The 20,511-nt window shown below is 38.3% G+C and overlaps 1 protein-coding gene across 1 annotated transcript in view; it reads left to right on the forward strand.

Moving 5' to 3' along the window:
• Positions 1 to 20,511, forward strand: part of NCKAP5 (NCK associated protein 5) — a gene marked incomplete at both ends in the record, with an annotated part of 382,055 nt that overhangs the window by 241,880 nt on the left and 119,664 nt on the right. Inside the window, one exon of the mRNA XM_082484353.1 lies at positions 12,488 to 12,637. Coding sequence (XP_082340479.1) covers positions 12,488 to 12,637 — 150 coding nt within the window. The remainder of the gene's footprint in view (positions 1 to 12,487; positions 12,638 to 20,511) is intronic.

Genomic DNA, 20,511 nt, shown 5'->3' on the forward strand with positions numbered 1-20,511 from the left:
CTTGGGAGTTTTCCACTAAAGTCTGCCCTTCGGAAATCCAAGGTGGCAGTTCTGCTGGCTCCCCGCCTTACTTGATCAAGAATTGAAAATTCTATCATTTCGTGATCACTCTGCCCAAGGCGACCTCCAACCTTTACATCCCCCACAAGACCTTCTCTGTTAACAAACAGTAGGTCCAGTAGGGCACTTCCCCTAGTTGGTTCCTTCACCAGCTGTGTTAGGAAGTTGTCTTCCACACACTCCAGGAACCTCCATGACTGTTCCCACAGCTCAGAATGTGCCACAGAATGGCACACAGCTCTACATCTGTCCCATTTGCAGGGCATCACCACCGTTGCAATCATTAACTTACAGTGCAGCTTCACAGGAGGAGTGGCTTTGAGCGTTAAGAAAGTTCAGTTCCGTTTTCTGCCCTCTTGCTGGATATAAATATGTGTACGGGTGCCTGTCTTATACAAAACTAAGAAAGAAGATTTATCTGTAAAGACTCAATACTGATAAATTCAATACAAATATAAAATAATTCCAGTCCTACAGGACTTCTAGCTCTTAGACATGAAGTCCGTAGTGTTTTGCCAATTGCTTTCCAAAGCAGGTGTCAGAGAGGTGTGACTACATAAGTGATACAGGCACATTTCAGGTGGCATTGTTGGCCAGATCAACCCAATTTTTTGTCTCTGTGCTTTGTAAGACTCAAATATGGAACAGTTGTTGTGACTGTCACTTCTAATTTGCACAGCCGTTGGTGTCAACAGCTCTTTCATGAGAAGAAAAACTGTATCTATTGGCAATATAATTTTATCTTAACACAAAATTATACAAGCTTAATGTTCAGGCCATTGATACATAACATTTTATAGATGGGGCGTGGCCATGAATTGAAAAATGGCACTAGTTGAATTCCCTAGCTGAAATCCACATAGGATTTTTAATGCTAACTTTTATTACAGAAAGAGGAAATATATCCTTAAAATTAAACTTATATGTCTGGATTGGAAGTGCACACAGGAAACTGCATCAACCAGGCCTCCTAGGCTACCAAGGAGAATATTACTAGGCAAAGCTTAGCAGTTTTGTGTCTCCCAGAGAAGGACTGAAGAGGAACCGCCCGCTCTCTTAGGAGCTCCACCGGAAATCCCAGTCTGTCAGGGACACCAGCGTTTGCTGTTGGACTGCTTTTCCATACAGAGAAATCCAGGGCTAGCTCAGTAACAACTAATTCCTTATGGCTTTTCTTCTGGTAGTTTTCCACCACTGTGCAAAGATTCTGATAAATATTTGTTCCCATATTTAACTAAGTTGAGATTGGATTCTTGCCCCAAAGGAGAGTATCTTCAGACACTGTTGAAAATTACAAATTACAGTTTTGTTGCAAGGAACATATGTGCAAATAGTTTTCCCTTTTTGATTGTTTGTAATACAGTAACAAAGCAATGGAGTTATGTTTAACACAACAAAATGTTGTTTCATAACTGCAATGTTCCATTTGTGTGCTTGTTTCTCAGAAAACAAGCTGTTCTTTCCTTCCCCAAATCCTCTATATATCTACCGTAACAAGAGGTGAAAATTGACTGATTTGATGGAACTGTTGTGTATTATACTGATTGTAATTCTACATTTAGATTTTCCTCTACACTATAGTGTTTCTCTCTTTTGCTATATCTTTCTTCTAGTTCTTACTTTTGGAATGAATCCACAAAAATCAGCCCATACACATTGCCTGAACCCTGTACATATGAAACAGTCATAAGGGAAGTTCAGAGGCACTCTTCGGAAAGCAAGGTGATGATGTGGTTCACAGCCTGACTGGCACAGGTCATCCTAATGCATACAGGGACTTCCCATTTATGCACAGCAGGTTGTCTGCAGCCTTAATCTTGCCCTTACTGGTGTTCTTCTGGTTGCCTTTTTTCTAATTCAGGGGATGTATTTGAGAGAAAAGAGTGTGGCTCTCACACGTGTCTGCTTGGTAGTCCTAAGAGACAGGAATAGCCTCCTGGAGTTTATAGCAAATATCCGTTTTAAGATAATTTGCTGCTTGGAAAGATGCCGGTGTCTTTGTACGTGAAGGCCAACTTGTTGCTCTTTATCTGCATGTATTCCTCACGCAGGTCAAATCAGGGCTACCAGCAGCAGGGCTGTGCTGGCACACAGGCTGAGGGCAGCCCACGCTTTGGCTGTGTGAGAAAGCAAGCCTGCGGCACGCTTGCCGTGGGACCCAGCGCCACTTCCAGCCCCACTTTCTTTCTCAGCAGAGCAATGAGATCCCCAGGGAGTTGTTGTCATCTCCCATCTGGCAACTGCTTTTAGAGCTCCCAGGTCTGTAGTGTGTCTCCTGGCTCTTGACCAAAAGAAGGTTTTAATAAGGGGGTCTTACCTATCATAGCCTAGCCAGATCCCTGTCAGGATCCAGACGTGATTTGTTGACCTGACACAGCGTTGCCCATCCTGGGCTGGTATTGAAGAGGTTCTGGGTGGGCAAGAGGGTCTGGCAAGGAAATAAGAAGCATTTTTATCTTATCAAATCCTTTGTGTTTTCTGAGTAAGGATAATGACTAAGAAATAATAAATAGAGAGTATTTACTGCAATCAGCTGTCTAGTGACAGAAGTGTTTGGACAGAAAAGTCGAAAAAACACTTTGTATTCCTTGGTATTCCAAGGTTGGGTAAGGTATGGCCAAGTAACTCAAGTAACTTACTCTATCCATATTTCCACATCTCCATAAAAGATATGGTTTACTCTGCATTTTGAACTGTGATTCTTTTGTGTTTTCAAACCAGCAGAAAGCAATGCTTTTTTTTTTATTTTAAAAAGTTGAAAAAATCTAAAATTTTCCTTATTTTCTGAGGGAAAAAAAAAAGGAGATTATGCTGTATTTGCAAACATTCTCTCTTTGAAAATTATTTTAACAGAAGGCAGAATTACCAATACACCAGTATATTTATTTTGGAAAGAATGTGCACTGCTGATCAAGAAAAGTATTTTTAATTTCAGTTAAATATATTTAATCTAAACGATAATAACATATTTGAAAAAGTGAAGTTTTACTCTGATCCAGAATGGTTGTTTCTACATTTTATTTTTGTTTGAAGATGCGTTCAGAACTTCTTTCAGAAATTTTCCTGACAAGATTGTGAGACAAACCAACTATTCCTTGGCATTTGCAAAAAAAAATTACCTGGTTATGTAATAATAGAATATCGGTTTTGTCCTAATCCCACAGGTAACTTCTTAGGTCGGCTTCTGCAATTGTGCTTATGGTGAGAACTAATCAGTTAATGTATTGCTGTCGTTCCAAAATACTAGTTAATACTCCTCTTCAGGTATATCCTTTAGAGCCTCTTTGTGGTATTCCCTAAAGAAACCCTCTATGGAAAACTGGATCAACAAGTATAAGTACTTAGGAGACTTTCTGGTGGCAAAAAAAAAAAAAAAATCCACTCAAAGTTTTTTCATTTCATTAAAAAGAGTAATTTGGCCTTCATCCAAGTAGTGAAAAGACATTATTAAAAAAAAAAAAAGTGAAGGGCTGCAAAAGGAAAGAAAATTGGCTTATTTCTAGCAATTTAAATCCAGAGCAATTCTGTTGCCTTAATTGCTGTTACATAAAATTTACTGAATTTAATTTTCAGAATAGTTTGGCTTGTTTGTACTTCAATGAAAGGTAGATATTTTAATACTGTCACTTTAGTCAAGTGTAGTTACTTTAATCCTTACAAACTCCTTCAGGAAAGTTTAAATGCTGCATATAGGTTTCCTGGGAGGAAAGATGATTACTTTAAGTATGGTACTATAATGAACCAATTTATAAGATAATATCTGCATGCGAAATCACACTGCATATTCTTCTCATGATATCATATATACACATATGAAGAAGGAACAGCGTAGCTTCTGGAACAATTTTTTTTCCTGCTGATAACTTTGCTGTTCAGTGTAGCTGAAGTCTTCCAGATTGAAAAGGAACAACAAACACGATGAGCTACTAACACGTTGCCCTGCCACCACCGTGCCTGAAACCTGCCTTGGAAGAGTCACCCCCAGAATGGCCAGTCTTTGATTTCACTTCTGACAGATGAAGTGCCAGGGGTGAGGGTGCTGTTGATAGTGTGAATATCCATTCGTAAAGGCAGGATGGTGTCAACAGCAATGTTTGGTTGCAAGGTTAGTGTAGTTCACTTTGACACCCAGGACAGGCATTCATTTGGGAACCTGAAGACAGGAAACTCCATCTACTCTTACTGATCTGGTAAGTACATCTGATAGTGAACTTCACTGTGAAGGTTTTCTTCTTTTACAGTCCTTTTTGATCTGAACTTTTTCAAAAGAAATAGGTGCTTCTGATGCATGGAACAGCCAATAAAAACATCATCAGGAAATTTATTAACGTTACTGCAGAACTGTTCACCAGGGGTGAAAGCTCGTACTAGTGAGGAGTGTTTTGAGTGAAGAATAATATGTAGTACATTTAGATTGATATGCGAGTGGTAGGAGGCTCATATCAGAAACATAAAGAAAGTACTTTGTTCTCTTATCCATCACACATATTTAATCTGGGAAATGCTGCTGCTCACTCTGTTCATTTTGTAAGTGAAATCCAGAGATGAAAAAGAAGAAGTTTATATGTTTTTCCTGACAACGGTAATGTTAAACTGTGAACAATTTGGGATGTTTCTGTAAAATTTTGTGATATACGTGCATTCTTTTCTTTTTCTTCAATTTTGGTCAGCTTGTTCTGAACAAAAGCTGTTAGCTAAACAGAAATATATTATTATTACACTTGCTGATGTGCTATCTAAAGCAAAGCTATATTTTAGGCTGTCCTTCCACTGGGAGAAAACAAAGAAAGAAAAAACAGCTGAATACATAGATAGAAGTAAGCAAGGTAAAACCAGAAGTCATATCTGTAGCCTTATACTCAGAGATCATTTAGATTGCAATGTGTAGTTGCATGTAATTTTTCCTTTGCATTCTAACTTGTTTGCTCAGTTACAGTCATGGTGTTTAATGGGATTCCCATTAGCAAATAAATGAAATGTAAAAACAGAAGTTGCAGATGGAACAGACGTATTCAGGTCACAGTGACATCAGTGACTATTCCTGTACCAAGCATCTTGCAGGAAACCCATTGTGAATGTTGGAGCGAGTGCAGAGGAGAGCCATGAGGATGATCAGAGGGCTGGAGCACGTCTCCTATGAAGACAGACTGAGAGAGTTGGGGTTCAGCCTGGAGAAGAGGCAGCTCTGGGGAGACCTATAGCGGCCTTCCAATACCCAAATGGGGACTACAGGAAAGATGGACAGGAATTTTTTACAAGGGCATATAGTGATAGGACAAGGGGTAATGGCTTTAAACTGGAAGAAGGTAGATTTAGATTAGATACTAGGTAGAAATTTTTCAGTATGAGGGTGTTGAGGCACTGGCACAGGTTGCCCAGAGAAGTTGTGGAAGCTTCATTCCTGGAAGTGTTCAAGGCCAGGCTTTGAGCAACCTGGTCTGGTGGGAAGTGTCCCTGCCTATGGCAGGAGGGTTGGAACTAGATGATCTTTAAGGTCCCTTCCAACCTAAATCATTCTATGATTCTGTGAATTCATCAGTCTTCGCATTGCTCTGACTTAACAAACAAATGTCTTTTATACATGTCAAGTTTTGCCGAATGAAATAGGTTATAAAGCATATCAGAAGATACTGCAAAATTTCAAAGGGTATATTTTAGAGTGATTGAGCCACAGTAAACAAGTGTTAATTATGATTAAGGAAAAAAACATCATGGTGGGAAGAGAAAAGGAAGCAAGGCGCCACTCGAAAACAATTTTAACCTTGTTGGAATTTTAAGTCAGTAGTCCTTGGAGCAATTGCTGCCTCTTTTCAGCTTGTGCAGTCAGACTGAGCTACTTGTGCATAGCTTGAGGCTGTTTTTTTCATGAAAGTACAAAGAAACCCTCATCTACAGTTTTTATGTACAACAACAGTCTGAAAATTCTTGTTTCATATCGCTCACTCGCAGTGAAGAATAGTGCTGAACACTGGGAGGTCTGCAGTGGAAATAACACTGAAAGTACATCATCTAGAATACATCAAGACTATAGAATGGCCTTGCAAGAAACAACATTCAAAATTTATTACTACATAAACAATTCTGTATATGGATTTGTAAATTGCAGTTTGGGTTTGGAGGTTAAGAGTCTGCCTTTTTTATAGCAGGAAAGAGTGTTAGAAGTGTAGTGTAGTGTACCTGGATCACCAAATTCAGTCACTGAAATCTAAGATAACTATTTAGTAAATATCTTATTTAGAAAGTCTTGTGGAAGCTCCTGAGACACCATGGAAAGCTCTAAATCTTTTCAGATACTGAGTTAGCCACTTAGCTTGGGTTCAATATTGATTGGATTCTTGGATGCCTGTTACCGTTGCCTCTGTATACAATCTGTTAATAACTACCTTGTGGATCATGTTGATGTTTTTTCTCAAATAAGTGGTTATAAGCAATCATAAGCACTTTAATTATATATCCTACATCTATTTTATTCTTGGGTTAAAAGTGTGATCAAAGTGTGTTTTTGGAACGCTGCAGGCACGACTCTTAGAATTTGAATTTGTATGCATTATAAAACCATTGTCTCTAATAAATTTCAGAAGCTGAAGAATTAAAAGGAATTCAGAATAAAAAACCCACTCAGAGATCACAATCTGACACCCAAAATTGAAATAGAGATCATCTGTATCTGAGGGATCTTTACCACATTGCATCTGAAACACTTCACTTCTCTGGAGCACTTGTGTTTATCAGATGAAAATGATCTTTAGCTTCTATAAGCAAAGATGTCATCTCTAATTATTACTTATCAGTTTCCAGACAAGCAATTCATGTCACCCAGCACTCACTGGGAAAATCAGCATTTCAAAGTTCTTTATATTTTTTCAATTCTTGTTTGGTTCAAGCACAATTTTGTCACATGTCTTTGTGAAAGATTGCTGTTTATAATCAGTACTGTAGAGTCCAGATCCAGTTATATCAGGATTAGATTATGCTCTGTTCTGTTATTATAGCCACTTGTCCAGTGAACTTTGCAATATCTCTGTGATTCAGGAACCTCCTTGGGTAACCTGTTCCAGTTACCGTATGACCACCCTCTCGGGAGGAGAAAAAAAGAAAAAAAGTTTTCCTAATATCTAATTGCAATTTCTCATGTTCCAAGCTGTGTGCATTGTATCTGGTCTTTTCATTCTGCCGCTTCATAGAAGAGTCTGGCTTCATCTTCTCTCTTCCCTGCAACAGATACCTTCCTATGCCGTTGGCTCCCAGCTTCCCAGGCTTGGGGTGGAGTGGCTGGAAAGGTGCCCAGCAGAAAAGGCCCTGGGGGTGTTGGTGGACAGCCAGCTGAATATGAGCCGGCAGTGTGCCCAGGTGACCAAGAAGGCCAACAGCATCCTGGCCTGCATCCGGAATAGTGTGGTGAGCCGGACTAGGGAAGTGATCATCCCCCTGTTCTCGGGGGTGAGGCCCCACCTCAAGTACTGCGTTCAGTTTTGGGCCCCTCACTACAAGAAGGACATTGAGGTGTTGGAGTGTGTCCAGAGAAGGGCAGTGAAGCTGGTGAGGGGTCTGGAGGACAAGTCTTACGAGGAACAACTGAGGGAACTGGGGTTGTTTAGCCTGGAGAAGAGGAGGCTGAGGGGAGATCTTATCATCCTCTACAACTACCTGAAAGGAGGTTGTAGAGAGGTGGGGGCTGACCTCTTCTCCCTGGTCACAAGTGATAGGACGAGAGGAAATGGGTTTAAGTTATGTCAGGGGAGGTTTAGATTGGATATTAGGAAACATTTTTTCACAGAAAGGGTTATTAAACATCGGAATAGGCTGCCCAGGGAGGTGGTGGATTCACCGTCCCTGGAGGTGTTTAAAAAAGGGTAGATGTGGTACTTAGGGACATGGTTTAGAAGTGGTTTTTGTCAGGGTAGGTTAATGGTTGGCCTTGATCTTAAAGGTCCCTTCCAACCTCAGCAATTCCATGATTCTATGATTCTACTGGTGCAGGGGGTTATTCCTCCCCTGGTGCAGGACTCTGCATTTCCCATTGCAGAGAGCTGTGGCAGCGGCTGTGCTGCTGCTGGTTCTGTTTGGCCACCTCCTGAGGAAGCGCATCTGCTGGTTAATGGTGTTAATGATTTCTGTATTTGTAAAGGCTTCTTCCTTGGGAAGGTAGTTCCTGCATTGTAAAATCTCAAATTAGGAAAAATTGGAATAGTAGTTACCTGGGGAACTATATGATCATTTCATAACATGCATTTGCTGTTACTACCAGAGAAGAGCCCTTATTCCAATTAGTGCCTTATCATGGTTTTCACTGTAAAAAAGAAAATCTAGGATAGATTTTTGCTAGCTACCTTTTTTTTTCCTTTGTGTCATCTGACATTTACTCTTCTTGGCTTGAAATTTCATAGTTACAAATAGAAATACTTTAAAGTGAGATCATTTTTTTCCATTTTTTTTTTTTCTGTGTACTTGTAATTCCTAGAAAGCATCTTAAGAAAGAAGAAAGGGCAAAGAACAAACAACTGATGGTACTACCAATAAAATTTTAAAAGTACAATAATTTATGAAATAGTAACGGTTAAGCAATAGCTGGCTAGGGGTCCTTTTGACACTTGTCTGTTCCTAGAAAGGGTGATGAGTCTTAGAGGAAAGGCATCCCAATGACTAAGGCTGCTGTGTCCAGAGGTTCAGCAGCCTTTTGCCTTTCTTGGGATGAAGGAGGAGGTAATTTCTGAAGTAGACAGTTTAGTTTCTTATCTTTTGAAAGCTTCAATATGATCTTTTCTATGACTATAGTTACTCCTTTTGTTTATAAACGCTTTCTTGTTCAGTATTCTTAAAGGTGGGTGGAAGGGAGAAGATTGGCTTTATATTCTACATATTTCTTTATATTCTACAAATTCCAGTAAATTATCATTCATTTGAAGTTTCAGGTGGATTTCCTGCTCTCTTAATTTATTGCTCTTACTTTTATTTATTAGTGGAAAGAGGAAGTATTATACTGCTCCTTCCTACTTCATCTAACTGAAAACCAGCTTTCTGATAAGTCTCAGTCAGGTCGCTGCATTGTACAGCTTCATAGATCAATGTCTTCAGTGATTTATATCTTCTCATTGATTCTAGAAAGCTTGCCATTTCCAGACTGCAGGGTCTGTTTTCATCTCTTGTTTTCTATTGGCTATAGGGCCCATAGTGTTTGATCAAAGGGTTCATCATCAGTGTACTATTTGTTTGATTTATAGAACAAACTGAATACTCAGAAATAATGGTCAGGGCAGGATGTCATTTTAGATTTGCAAACCACTGTTGTTTTCAGAAAGCAATGACAGTTTAAACCAGCTTGAGCAGCTTACACAATATGGGACTTGATTGTTTCTCATTAATTTCCTTGGGAACGGGTCTACAGTAAGCACCATAATCCTAGTTTCCTTTTAGTAAAATGTGAATATTTAATATTTTTATTGTCTCTTTGTTGACACAGAGCATTAGAGTTGTAGATGAGCCTTTACTGTATAATTCTTACCAGGCTGCTGTGTTTGCATCCTCTCATGGTACAGGCATGTGTCTTAACCTTACTGGTCTGGGGAGACCAACAGCTGGGTTGTTGCTCTTTTTGCATTTTTTTTGCCATTTTTTTAACCTGTCCGCCTTACTTCCAGAGCACCATTTCCACCTCTTACCTTTGCACAGAAATGAAGCCGCATTGATCAGCAGGATAGCACTTACTCTGCCTTTCTGACGTGGAGAGTATTTTGCTATTCAGCTTGAAAACCCAGCCTGCTTTTCACTGTGCCCAAGGCATACAACAGAGACTGTTTAGAAGATTCAAAATACGGTCTTTAGTTGAGATAACACAAGTGTTGGACTCTAGGAGAAAAAAGAATAAGCTGCTATGTGCCATTGTTTTCTACCTTCAGCATGCTCACTCCGGAGCTTTCTGTAGGATTTGATCAACATCATGCAGGAGATGCAGATTTCCCCTGGCAACTCTCTCTCTCTGCCCCTTCCTGCCTCCTCCCACCAGGCAGCTGCCTTTGATATTAGCAGATTTTTCACTCTTAAGAGCATTCTATTGCTCTAAAAGCCTTTGTCATCCTCCCTCTTAACTTGACTTTAAACACAAAGGGTGTTTAAGAAGCACCTGTTTGCTTTGCTTTCGTGAGTGTGGATTTTCCACTCTACCCTTTCTGTATGTCACCCAGGTAGAACTGGTTAAAGTGATGGTAGGGTGCCCTCAGCAAATTGCAAGCCTAAGGACAATTTCTAAGGTTAGTAATGTTTTCCTCTGTTCTGCAGCTTTTCCAGATAGGTGACTTATCAGGGACCTTTTTAGCCTATGCCTGAAACACTGAAACTCATTTATTATTACTCAGTAATAAACTAGTTGTGAAAATATGTGAGCTGTACTTAAACACTCAAGTGGGGGCAACAGTAGTAAGTATCTTGAAGTATCCTAGTGCCCATCATAGTAAAATAGGATGTGTTGTCTTGATTATGCCACTAGTATGTCAAGTTCATCAAATTTTGTAATTAGAATGGATTAGAAAGATGAATGGGTTACTGCTTTAGGTAACTAGGATTTACTCTGTGAGAAGTTGCATTAGTCCCCTTGCTGTGATGAAATGTCATAACCTGTGCTTTCTTCTACCTGCCATTTGAATTGCTGCCCTCTAGTGTAAGCAGGAAAGATGTTACTGTGCAGATGTTTATATTTTCTTCCATTGTTGGCTACATCTATTTGATGTCGCATTCTCTCCTAAAAGTGATTGATTGTGTTTGAGTTACATCAGAGATACCTTTGTCAATTTCTTTTTCCAAGTTCATCAAAGTGTTTTATGTCAATGCACTCATCAGGTCAACTTGGAGGGAAAATGGTTTAGTGGCTCTTTTACAGATGTTTGATTGTTGCGCGAGTGAGTAGCAAGCAAGAAAAAAGAAAAAAAAAAACAACCCAGAACAAGCTAACTACTATATTTATGGTTCCTTTGTGATCAGGATAGCACTAATGCTGGAAACCTGATGGACTGGCTCTTTGACATCTATGTGTTGAGGCTCAGAATGAGATCTGTGCCTCATGGTTTGCATAAGAGTATTCAGTGATTAGGCCCATAGCTTATAAAATTGATTCTTGATTAAAGTTTTAACATAGTAATAGTCAATTTCTAAGCTAGCTAATATTTTAAAAAGACATTGTTAGAAATGTGATTCGCAGTGCTGATTTTTAATTCAGTTGTGTTTATGGGTTTTAATTAAGATAATGTCTTGCTGTTAACTCTCGAAGAGTTATATCTGCACAGTTATTCGAGCTGGATCGGTTCTTCGTGAAAATACATATTTTTATGCCTAGAAGCAGTTTGTTCTGTAGTAGTTACAGGAAATACATCTCAGTTGTAGACTAACCCAAAGGTCATGAATGTGCCTTTGTATATAAGAATTATCAAAAAGACACACAAAGAAAACTAAATGTTCATTAAAGGACTTCTCTAGATTTGTGTTGACATTATTTAACGATGATTTACCTCACATTTTCCATTCTTAATCTTCTCATTAGTTGTCACACTGCATCTGCTTCTGTCGTTGGAGAATGTTGTTTACAAGGTAGAGAGTGTCCACTTCGTGTTGTACTCAAATGATAATTCACTCTGTACATCCGTGTAGTTCTCTTTTTTTCCCCTTATGCCTGCCTTGCCGTTTTGGGCAATATTCTACATTGCCTGCTTGTAGTCTCGGTGTTTTGCTTGCTCAATCTCATTCTCTCTCTCAACACAGAACTTGGACACATAATTAATGGAGTTAGTAGGATTCACTGTTCAATCCTATGATTTTTATAGACCTCTTGTAAAACTTAGCAGCCATAGCCCACTCAGCAGCAGCAGCTAATAATAACCCAATCTGACTGACTTGTAATAGACTGGGACACTTCTGAAAATTTTGCTGTCAGTTTGATTCTCTCCAGTTATATAGTAGCGTGGATCTTAAATCAGTATTCAGGTGGTAGCTTGGTTCTCAGCCCATTATTTAGTAATTCAAATATTAGCTGTAGATGAAGAAAGGTGAAATACATTAGGCATGAACATATGTTAGCTTTCCCTCAATAAACTGCGTTATATCTCAGTGGCAAAATGCTTCCACTGAAAGCTGGTATGCTCAATTTTCATTACATCTTTTAAAGAAGAAAATGCAAGTTATTTTATTAAAAAGATGATGAGTTCCACTTTTTAAAAATCTTAAGTAGATGTAGCAGTTAAGTTGTGCGTACACTTTTGCAGAATTGGCATAGCAACATGTTTCATAGACCCTTCATGACTCCACTTATTTAGTACTGTAATCGTGTATGTAGCAACTTGCTCGGTCTTTTTTTCATTCATATACAAGGAGATTTGAAGATATTTGCATAGTAAACTTAATTTCCACCTGTGAGTAATGACATTTTAAAAAATCATTTCAGGAAAAGCTGTCAGAAGACAGTAGGAAATGTAAAGAAGGCATGGAAAAAATTCACACACCAGCAGATGAAGATTCAAGAAGTGAAAGCAGCAGCACTGAAGAGGAAAAAGAAAAGACAAAATTGCTATTGGAGCGTTTGAAAGCTCTGGAGGTAAGAAGTACAATGGTTTCACACATTAAAGACCGCTCTGCCCCCCTGCCTCATTCATTTATTGGCACTGAATCACCCTGCAGTATAAATCTAATCTTTCACAATTCACCTGTACTCGTGTTACGTTTGGTTTTTTTTAATGATTCATTTACCAAGGATGAACAAGAAGCTTAGTCTTAGAAGCACTGAAAGGATCCCTCTCTGATGCTGAGCATCAGACAGCTTTAAGAGGAACTTCATACGTTAATTCACTTGAGACCATTTAATAAGAAAAATTGGGTTTACTAGTTTTGTTTCAATTATTAATATTGCAAGCCTACTATCGGTGGTTTAACAACTGTCATAAAACCATTGTTTCATTGTAGTTTATTGCTCAAGTTTTAATTGCTGGACTCCTTGCTTGAAGACTCAGCTCAGGTCTTTTTACTTTAGATTGTGGAAAATCTATTTCCTTGTAGACAACATGGAGAACTGCACACTCTACATTTCGAATGCATTTCTGGAAAATTAGGATGTGCAAAATAGGGCACCTTGGGGTAATTCCTAACTACAGGAAAAGTTTTAAAGTTTTATTAGGCAGCCATGGACAAGGTACAGGTAAGACTGTAACCGCTATATATATGAACTTATTTGTGCTCCTTGATAGAAGCGTGGGCTTCAATGTGTATCAAAAAATAAGACTGTGCATATTTTAATATAATTTTGAACTAGTACAAAGGCATATTTTTAACTTATCAAGTACTTCCTCCATTCTCTTCTGTTCAAGTATCTCTGTAGTGTTATATGTATGGATAAATGGATGATCTTAGTGGCATTTTGCCTGTGTAGGGTCTTGGTTAACTTGGTAAGACTTCATCACTGAGCTTATGCATTTTTGGTCAAGTGTGAAGACTTTTTTGCGTCATAATTTTTTTTTTGAGTTGTACTCATCAAATGAAAACTCTGGATTTTTGTTCTTGAGGACTTTGTTAAAAGTAAAACATGAACAGTTATAATAATGTTTGGATCTAAATACAGAATGTGAAATCTGAAAGGTACAGGCAGTCTCTCCGATTTTTCATTCCTTTAAAATCTTAGGCTGTTTGTAAAATAAACACATTTAATATTAATTATTTTTAATTTTACTCTGTGAAAAAGAAACACATGATACTAAATTTTTAAGGCCCATAAAACTCTGATAAATATACAGTTTACTATAGTCTTGCTTTCTCTGTCTGTGGAGAATGACTGTATGTTCCTTGATGTCTTTTATTTCCAAATATGCATGATTTGTGTTTGCATCGCCTTGTTCTTAATCAGTCTGAATGACAGTTGCAGTTCTTTATATCCTCAGTTGATAGGAATTTATTCAATAATGCCACAACCTTTATCAGTTGTGGCAAATTGCCCAGATACATAACGCAACCTTACAGACAGACAGAATCTAGTTCTGGAAGGTCAGTGAGTAGGTCTTCTTACTGATGTCAGTGTTGTGCAGTGGCTTGTTCGAAAACACACAATAGGGAATGCCAATACTTCAAGAATTAATCTACATAAATAGTCTGAGGGGCTATCGAAGTAGAAAGATGAACTGCAGGGCCAACATTAATTGTGGCCCAAGATAATTGAAACAAAGTGTTGTTAATTGTGTGTTGTTTAATGTTATATATTGTTGCTCTTGATTTTTCTCTCAAAGAATATAAATTGTAATGTCAAAGACTATAGTTTATTAATTAAGAGACATACTTTTTTAAAAGTTATATGCAATTAGGAGTTCTAATCCTTTACTATTTGCAGAGTAATTATTCTAAATATTTTATTAGTCTATAAGGAAAGGAACAAAAAATTTCTGTTTTTTAGTTCCTGTGCTGTGGGTGCAGAATGTTTAATCTTACTTTACATGATTAGGTGTTACTGTATCATACATAATTAATAAAATCAGCAAGGCTAATAAAGTACTTTCTAAAGTTGTTCCTCCATCTGTGCACTGTAGAATCTCAAGATTGCCTATAAAAAGAACCTAGTAAAAGTACAAGTCAAAATGTGGGACCTAACCATTAATGCCTATTAATATAATTTCATGAATATCAGCACTTTTAAGAAATCTTTTTATATTTCTTCATATGAGTTTGTTTGTTACTCAAGTGTAGCTCATGACAAGATGTAGCCTAGTCTGTTAGAGCATTGTAGAAATACTCCATCCTTCCTTCCTGCATATATTCATTGTCTTGTTGCTGAAGTGAGCTTCTTTTGACATGAGGGACTATATGTATATAAATTTATGTTGCAGCGTACATCGAGGGAAAATTTTGAGCAAGCGGTACAATTTTTTTATTATATAGAAGTTTAGATTCAGCAGGTAAGGGTTTTTTTTCTGGTTAATAGCTTCTCTTGACTGGTCACATTAAAACAAAAAAAAAGTTGGATAAGTCCGAGCTAAGTTTCAAGTGAATGAAGTACCAAAAGAGAAAAGCTATCCACCAGCACAGGAGTAAATGGTAGTAGCCACTACATATACAATATAGTAGGTTATTTAGTTTCGTTTCTTTTTAATATCTCTATGGGCAAAATGTTCCTGCTCCATCCGTGGAATAAATTGTTTCTGCCCATCCCGGAGTACTGGCCTGGTACATACGAGGTGAGTGGGGATTTTCTTCAGGAATTTCTGGCAATGTGAGGAAAACTGTAGTCATCTTCAACTGCTGGATATGGACCAGCAAATTATGAAATCTAAGCGTAAAAAAAGGGATGAGGCTTCATTTTCACAGAAAACTTCTGTTAAGTGGCATCCATATTAGTCAAGTTGTGTCTAACATTTCTTTTTTTTTCTTATACTTGGTCGCTGTCAAATGTATTGCCAAATAAATTTCTGTAATACCTTTAAGGTTTTATTAACTTTCGTTTAACCTAGAAATTTTCTCACTGAACAATACATATCGGTATAATAAAGTTTCTTTGTAGTCAGCCCGAGTGAAAGCTATCATATACTTTGATAAGAAATATATATAAATATTCTCCCATTGCTCCTTTTACCTATAATCTTTTTACATCCTTTATCGTTTACAGCAAATTCTATTTCACTGTACTGACTGATAAATACCATACGTTTCTAATCAAATGAAACAGATGACAAATAACAAAAGGTTCATACCGTCTTGTATCCCATTTTATGTAGTTGAAATTAATTGTGATTTCCTGGATATCAAAACTCCTTTGTGCCTTCAGCATTTTTAGTTGGCTGCTCTTGAAATGCCACTTAATTTACTTCAGCAGTTGTGATCAAATGCCTTCTAACTCTTACAAAGCAAAAAAAAAAAAATTCTCTGATAACTTCTCTGTGCATTTGAGTGCTGTAAAAAGTGAAATATTAATGAAGTACGGTGAATAACATATCGACTCCTTGGTAGAATTTCATTTTTTTTTAATCTGTTTTCATCACCAAAAGAATTGCAATTTTTTTTTAAACAGTAGCCAGAAATGTAAAAAAAATATAATTTATTCTGGATGTGCATCAACCCCTATACAGCAATTTCAGATATATGTAGATATATACACAATTACAGTAAAACAATAATGTTATATTTCCAAAGGCATATGCATTAAGTTGGAAATTTTTCACGAAACCTTAACTTGCCCTTTTGGGTATGTTAGGTGTTATACAGACTCTCATTGCAAGATTGTATACTATTTCTTGTTTCCAGCAAGAACAGTTTACAAAGTCACAGTGCACAGAGGAAAGCTTTGAGAACATTCTATGTTTGAAGAACTATGTAAAGGCCTTAAGACTATCCCAGGGCTTTGTTATCCAATACGGAGCTATGGGCTCTCTGCCCCAATTTAGCCTTAAATGACTGAAACACAGGCTGCCCGAGCACCTGCATAATTGCAAGTGAATTAAACTGATGTACCGAGTTAGTGTCAGTCTTAATCTAAACATGTCTATAAAAGCCATAGTTACTTTGATTTTAAAAATTTAATCAGTGATAAATACTGTGTCAGCTTTGAAGGCTTATTAAAGTCTGTCATTTGCACAGACATTTATGCAATGAGGATGATTCAGTATGAATTAACTACATCTAACTGTATGAAATGTTCCAGCTCTTCCGGACTTCCTTCTTTGCAACTGCAGTAGTGCAACTTTCTTAGAAAGTTTTTGCTTTCAGTTGATTGTGAAGAAAGTAAGCTGACTGGGATTGTTCCAAAGTAAATGACCAAAGAGTACCTAATGAAGGTTGGTTTGGACGATGCTCTGCTTTGCTAATAAAAAAAGGGATTCTGTAAGATACGCACGTCTTTTTTTGTGGTGTTACATCCTTTCACACGCTGCACGTCCTCTCAACTCCTATAAAAGAAAGGGGGGGGGGGGGGTGAGCAAATACTTAATAAAGACTCAAGAAGACTACATTCAGTTCCCATCTCAGCTGCAGATTACCTGCATCCTGTACAGTCTGTTTTATCTGTTTGTGCCTTGGTACCACACCTGTAGACAGGTAAAGAGCTAGAATGGGGCATGCGGTCAAATGCCTGGGGAAGCTGGCTGGTTTCCTCTGGCTTCTGCCCTCTGAATGCATTCCTATACTTTGACTCAAAGACATGGAACTGGAAACAACTCAGAGGAGAGGGTCGTAATGCTATGGTTTTGTCTGGCAGGGTAACATGTTTTACATGGGAAACAAAGAGGAAAACACATTACAGAAGAGGCAAAATTAAGATTTCGAGTCTAGATGTGTCTATCCAGCTGAGTTACAACATATAAGGAATATCTAAACTATAGATCCTCAATCCACTCTGCAGGAAAAAAGAATATGAATTGCCTCTACTCACTCCAACCCTCTCTCTGTGCTGGTAACCCTATGAAGGTAGGCACAGGATTGGCTTCTTATCTGCATTCCTGAAGAGCCCACAGCTCTTCCTCCCAGAGATCACTAGAAGTCGTTCCCGTAAGCAGAGTGCAGGTGTGCTCCCTCCTGTGAGGCTTGTGAGTTGATCTGTATGGCAGGAGTCGGCCCGTACCCTGCATCGTATGGTGCACCGTGCTTGTCTTATGGCAAGATGTCCATCTGTTATGGGATGAGTAGTGCCTGCGTTTAGGATAGGACATCCTATTTTTGCTAGCACCTATTTTGTTTCATGGCTGTTATGTGCGTGCCTCATTTGACCACACACGATCAGATTCCACTCCCTTCTGTTAGATGGGCAACATAGCGCCACCTTGTATGGGGAATTCACGAGTTCTAGTTGTGTGGAGACAGTTTCCACTTTTCAGAAGAGATGATTTGCTCACCATAGCCTATCATAGTGCACAACTAACGCCTTGCTAAAAACCACAGTATTAATGTTCAAATTAAAATAAGCATTGTCAACAAGGAAGTGGTTCCCCTGGGTTGCTAAGTGTCCCCCTTCCCTCCCAGAAGTTCCGCAATGGGCACAAGCTCCATTGGCCTCAAAAAATAGCGATTGAAGGCTGCTCGCAACCTTGCATTTTCACCAAATAGCAAGCCACTGGGGTAGCATTAAATTGTAACCTTGAAGTTATCAAGTGAAAAGCCTAATTCATGTGTGAAAATCTCATTGCTTGCGGGTGAGTGAGACTCAATGAAAGTTTCAGTAAACTAAGCTGCAGCAGAAGGAGTATCTGCTAGGGAAGAGCCATGAAACCACTCTAATTTTAATTATAGAATTTTGCCCTCTTGCCCTTTGCATTCATCATAGAAAGATGTGTTTTGTTTTAATAAATTGAGCTTTGGGAGAAAACTTACTCAGGATAATAAGCTAAATGTTCAAATATATTAGAGGGGTAATTTCCCTTGTATCATCACCATTAAACAAATGAGGAAGTATGTCAAGTATTTTCCATATTATGTTTTTACTACCCAGCAGAGGAAAAAAGACATGATATCAATGAACTATAAAAAAGATAAAAAAGAAATATGAGATGGGTACATATTTCCTTTGAGTGGATTGAGAAGACAACTGTATTTTGAATGGGGTGTCGGTGTTTTCGTTTTGCTCATACACTATTTTCCCTTCTTTTTTTTCCTCATTTTCCATGTACTACAATGTAATATGGTAAGAAAAGTAATAATTATATTATGTTCCATGGAAAGAAACATACAGTATGCAGGGGCAGAGAGCCTGAGTGTCTGAAAAGAACTGTGAGGGAAAACTTTTTGCTAAGAAAGTCAGCTGCTTCGCTTTGGTTTCTAGGAAATTTGAATCACTTTACTTAGAGGCATAGAAAAGTCATGAAACTTTGAAATATTTTGTAGCAATGTTCTAAATATTTTGTAACAACCAGTCCTGTTCCAGCCAGTGAATTTAATCTGATTCAGCCAAAAGCCTCTTCTTAGCTCAGTGCCTTGGCCGTCCACATAAACTAGATTCGTTATGCTGATCAGTCACCAAAGGCCAACCTACTTAATCCTAATTACTGGATTATTTTACTTTTAAATCTTTTCAGTAGGAGACTTTTATAATTAGTTTTCTGAAATGTGCCTAAGAACCCTTTTTTTTTTTTTATAGCCAGGGATCAGACGATGAGGCAGGGAAAGTCTTATTTCCAAACCTACCCAGTGGCTGATAATGAATCATCATTGATTTGCATCACTGGTTTCAAAACCAGCCCAGTTTATTCCAGCTCTTTGCTGGTAATACTATTGTCAAACTGGTTTAGCTTCCCAATGACTGAGTAAATTTTAAATTAAAACCAAGCAAGTACTATCAACTTGAATGTATTCTATAATCTGTTGATGCTTGAGCTCTTCTACTGCAGGTCTTCAGTGGCTCAGTTGTTCCTAGTCTTTGAGAAGCAAATCTCATGGCTGCTACCGGTTTCTCCTTGTGCTCTGGGGTGCTTTCCTCTTTGCCGTCTGTACTCACCCTCTCCTGCTGCAGTCTTTAAATGCACCTCCTTCCCAGGTGTTTGTACCCTCTCTCCTGCCAGCTCATGCCCTCGTGCTGTTCGTATATTCCAGTGTGGCTTTTCCATCCGTTCTACATGCTGCCCACGAGTACATGAAGCTGCATTCTCTGTAGCTGGCACAGACACTGAATAGCCTTCAGTTGTTGATGCACCTTATCAGTTGGGATGTTAATAGAAATAGTATCTTCATATAGAAGATGGAGACTAGTAGAAATGTCTTCTGGACAGAGAGTTAAACTCAGTATGTGATGAGTATTTAAGAGAAGGGAATGTACTTCTTGGAGACATGTAGAACATTGCGGATCTTAAAGGACTTTCTTTTTGTCTCTCTCCTTTTACAACTTTTTTTTTTCCTAAGCCAGTCAAAATTCATGGCAGTTTCTTTTTTGGCATGCAAAAATCAAGATAATCTAGTAGGGATATGAATTTATCCAGGGATGTTGAAAATAGCTCTGCCCACTAGATGTAGGAAGAGCCGTTCAGACTTGCTTTCTTTTTCATCGCTGTAACCGTTTGCTGCTATCATTAGAGAGAGACTGCTGTTCCACTGTTCCACCGTTCCACCAAACAGTTCCATCTCTGGAAATGGGAGAGTGCCTTAATAGAAATAAGTCTATACATTAAGTCATTGCCTCCATGATGAGTGGAAGAGGCATGGAGGAGGCCATGCATATCTGCATTTTTCTGGCTATTCAGTTCAATGAAAGCTTAAAATACTTAGTTTCTAAAATCAACCGTGGTGCCTCCTGGGAATTTTAGTCTGAGTAACAGATGGTATTGTTTTCTTTTCTAACTAAGTCTAGGGGAAAAAAAGAATATTGAATTGCATCTCCTATGAAGCACCACAGCAGTGGTTCAGAAGTTAAATATTTTGGGTCACAACATGCAGAGCTTCTGAATTTTTGGCACATGTTAAAAAGGTAAAAATTTTCAAATTGACTCTGCTTTCTACTATGAGATACCCACAAAGCAG

The sequence above is a fragment of the Vanellus vanellus genome (genome assembly GCF_965231255.1).
Source record: "Vanellus vanellus genome assembly, chromosome: 5".
NCBI lineage: Eukaryota > Metazoa > Chordata > Aves > Charadriiformes > Charadriidae > Vanellus > Vanellus vanellus.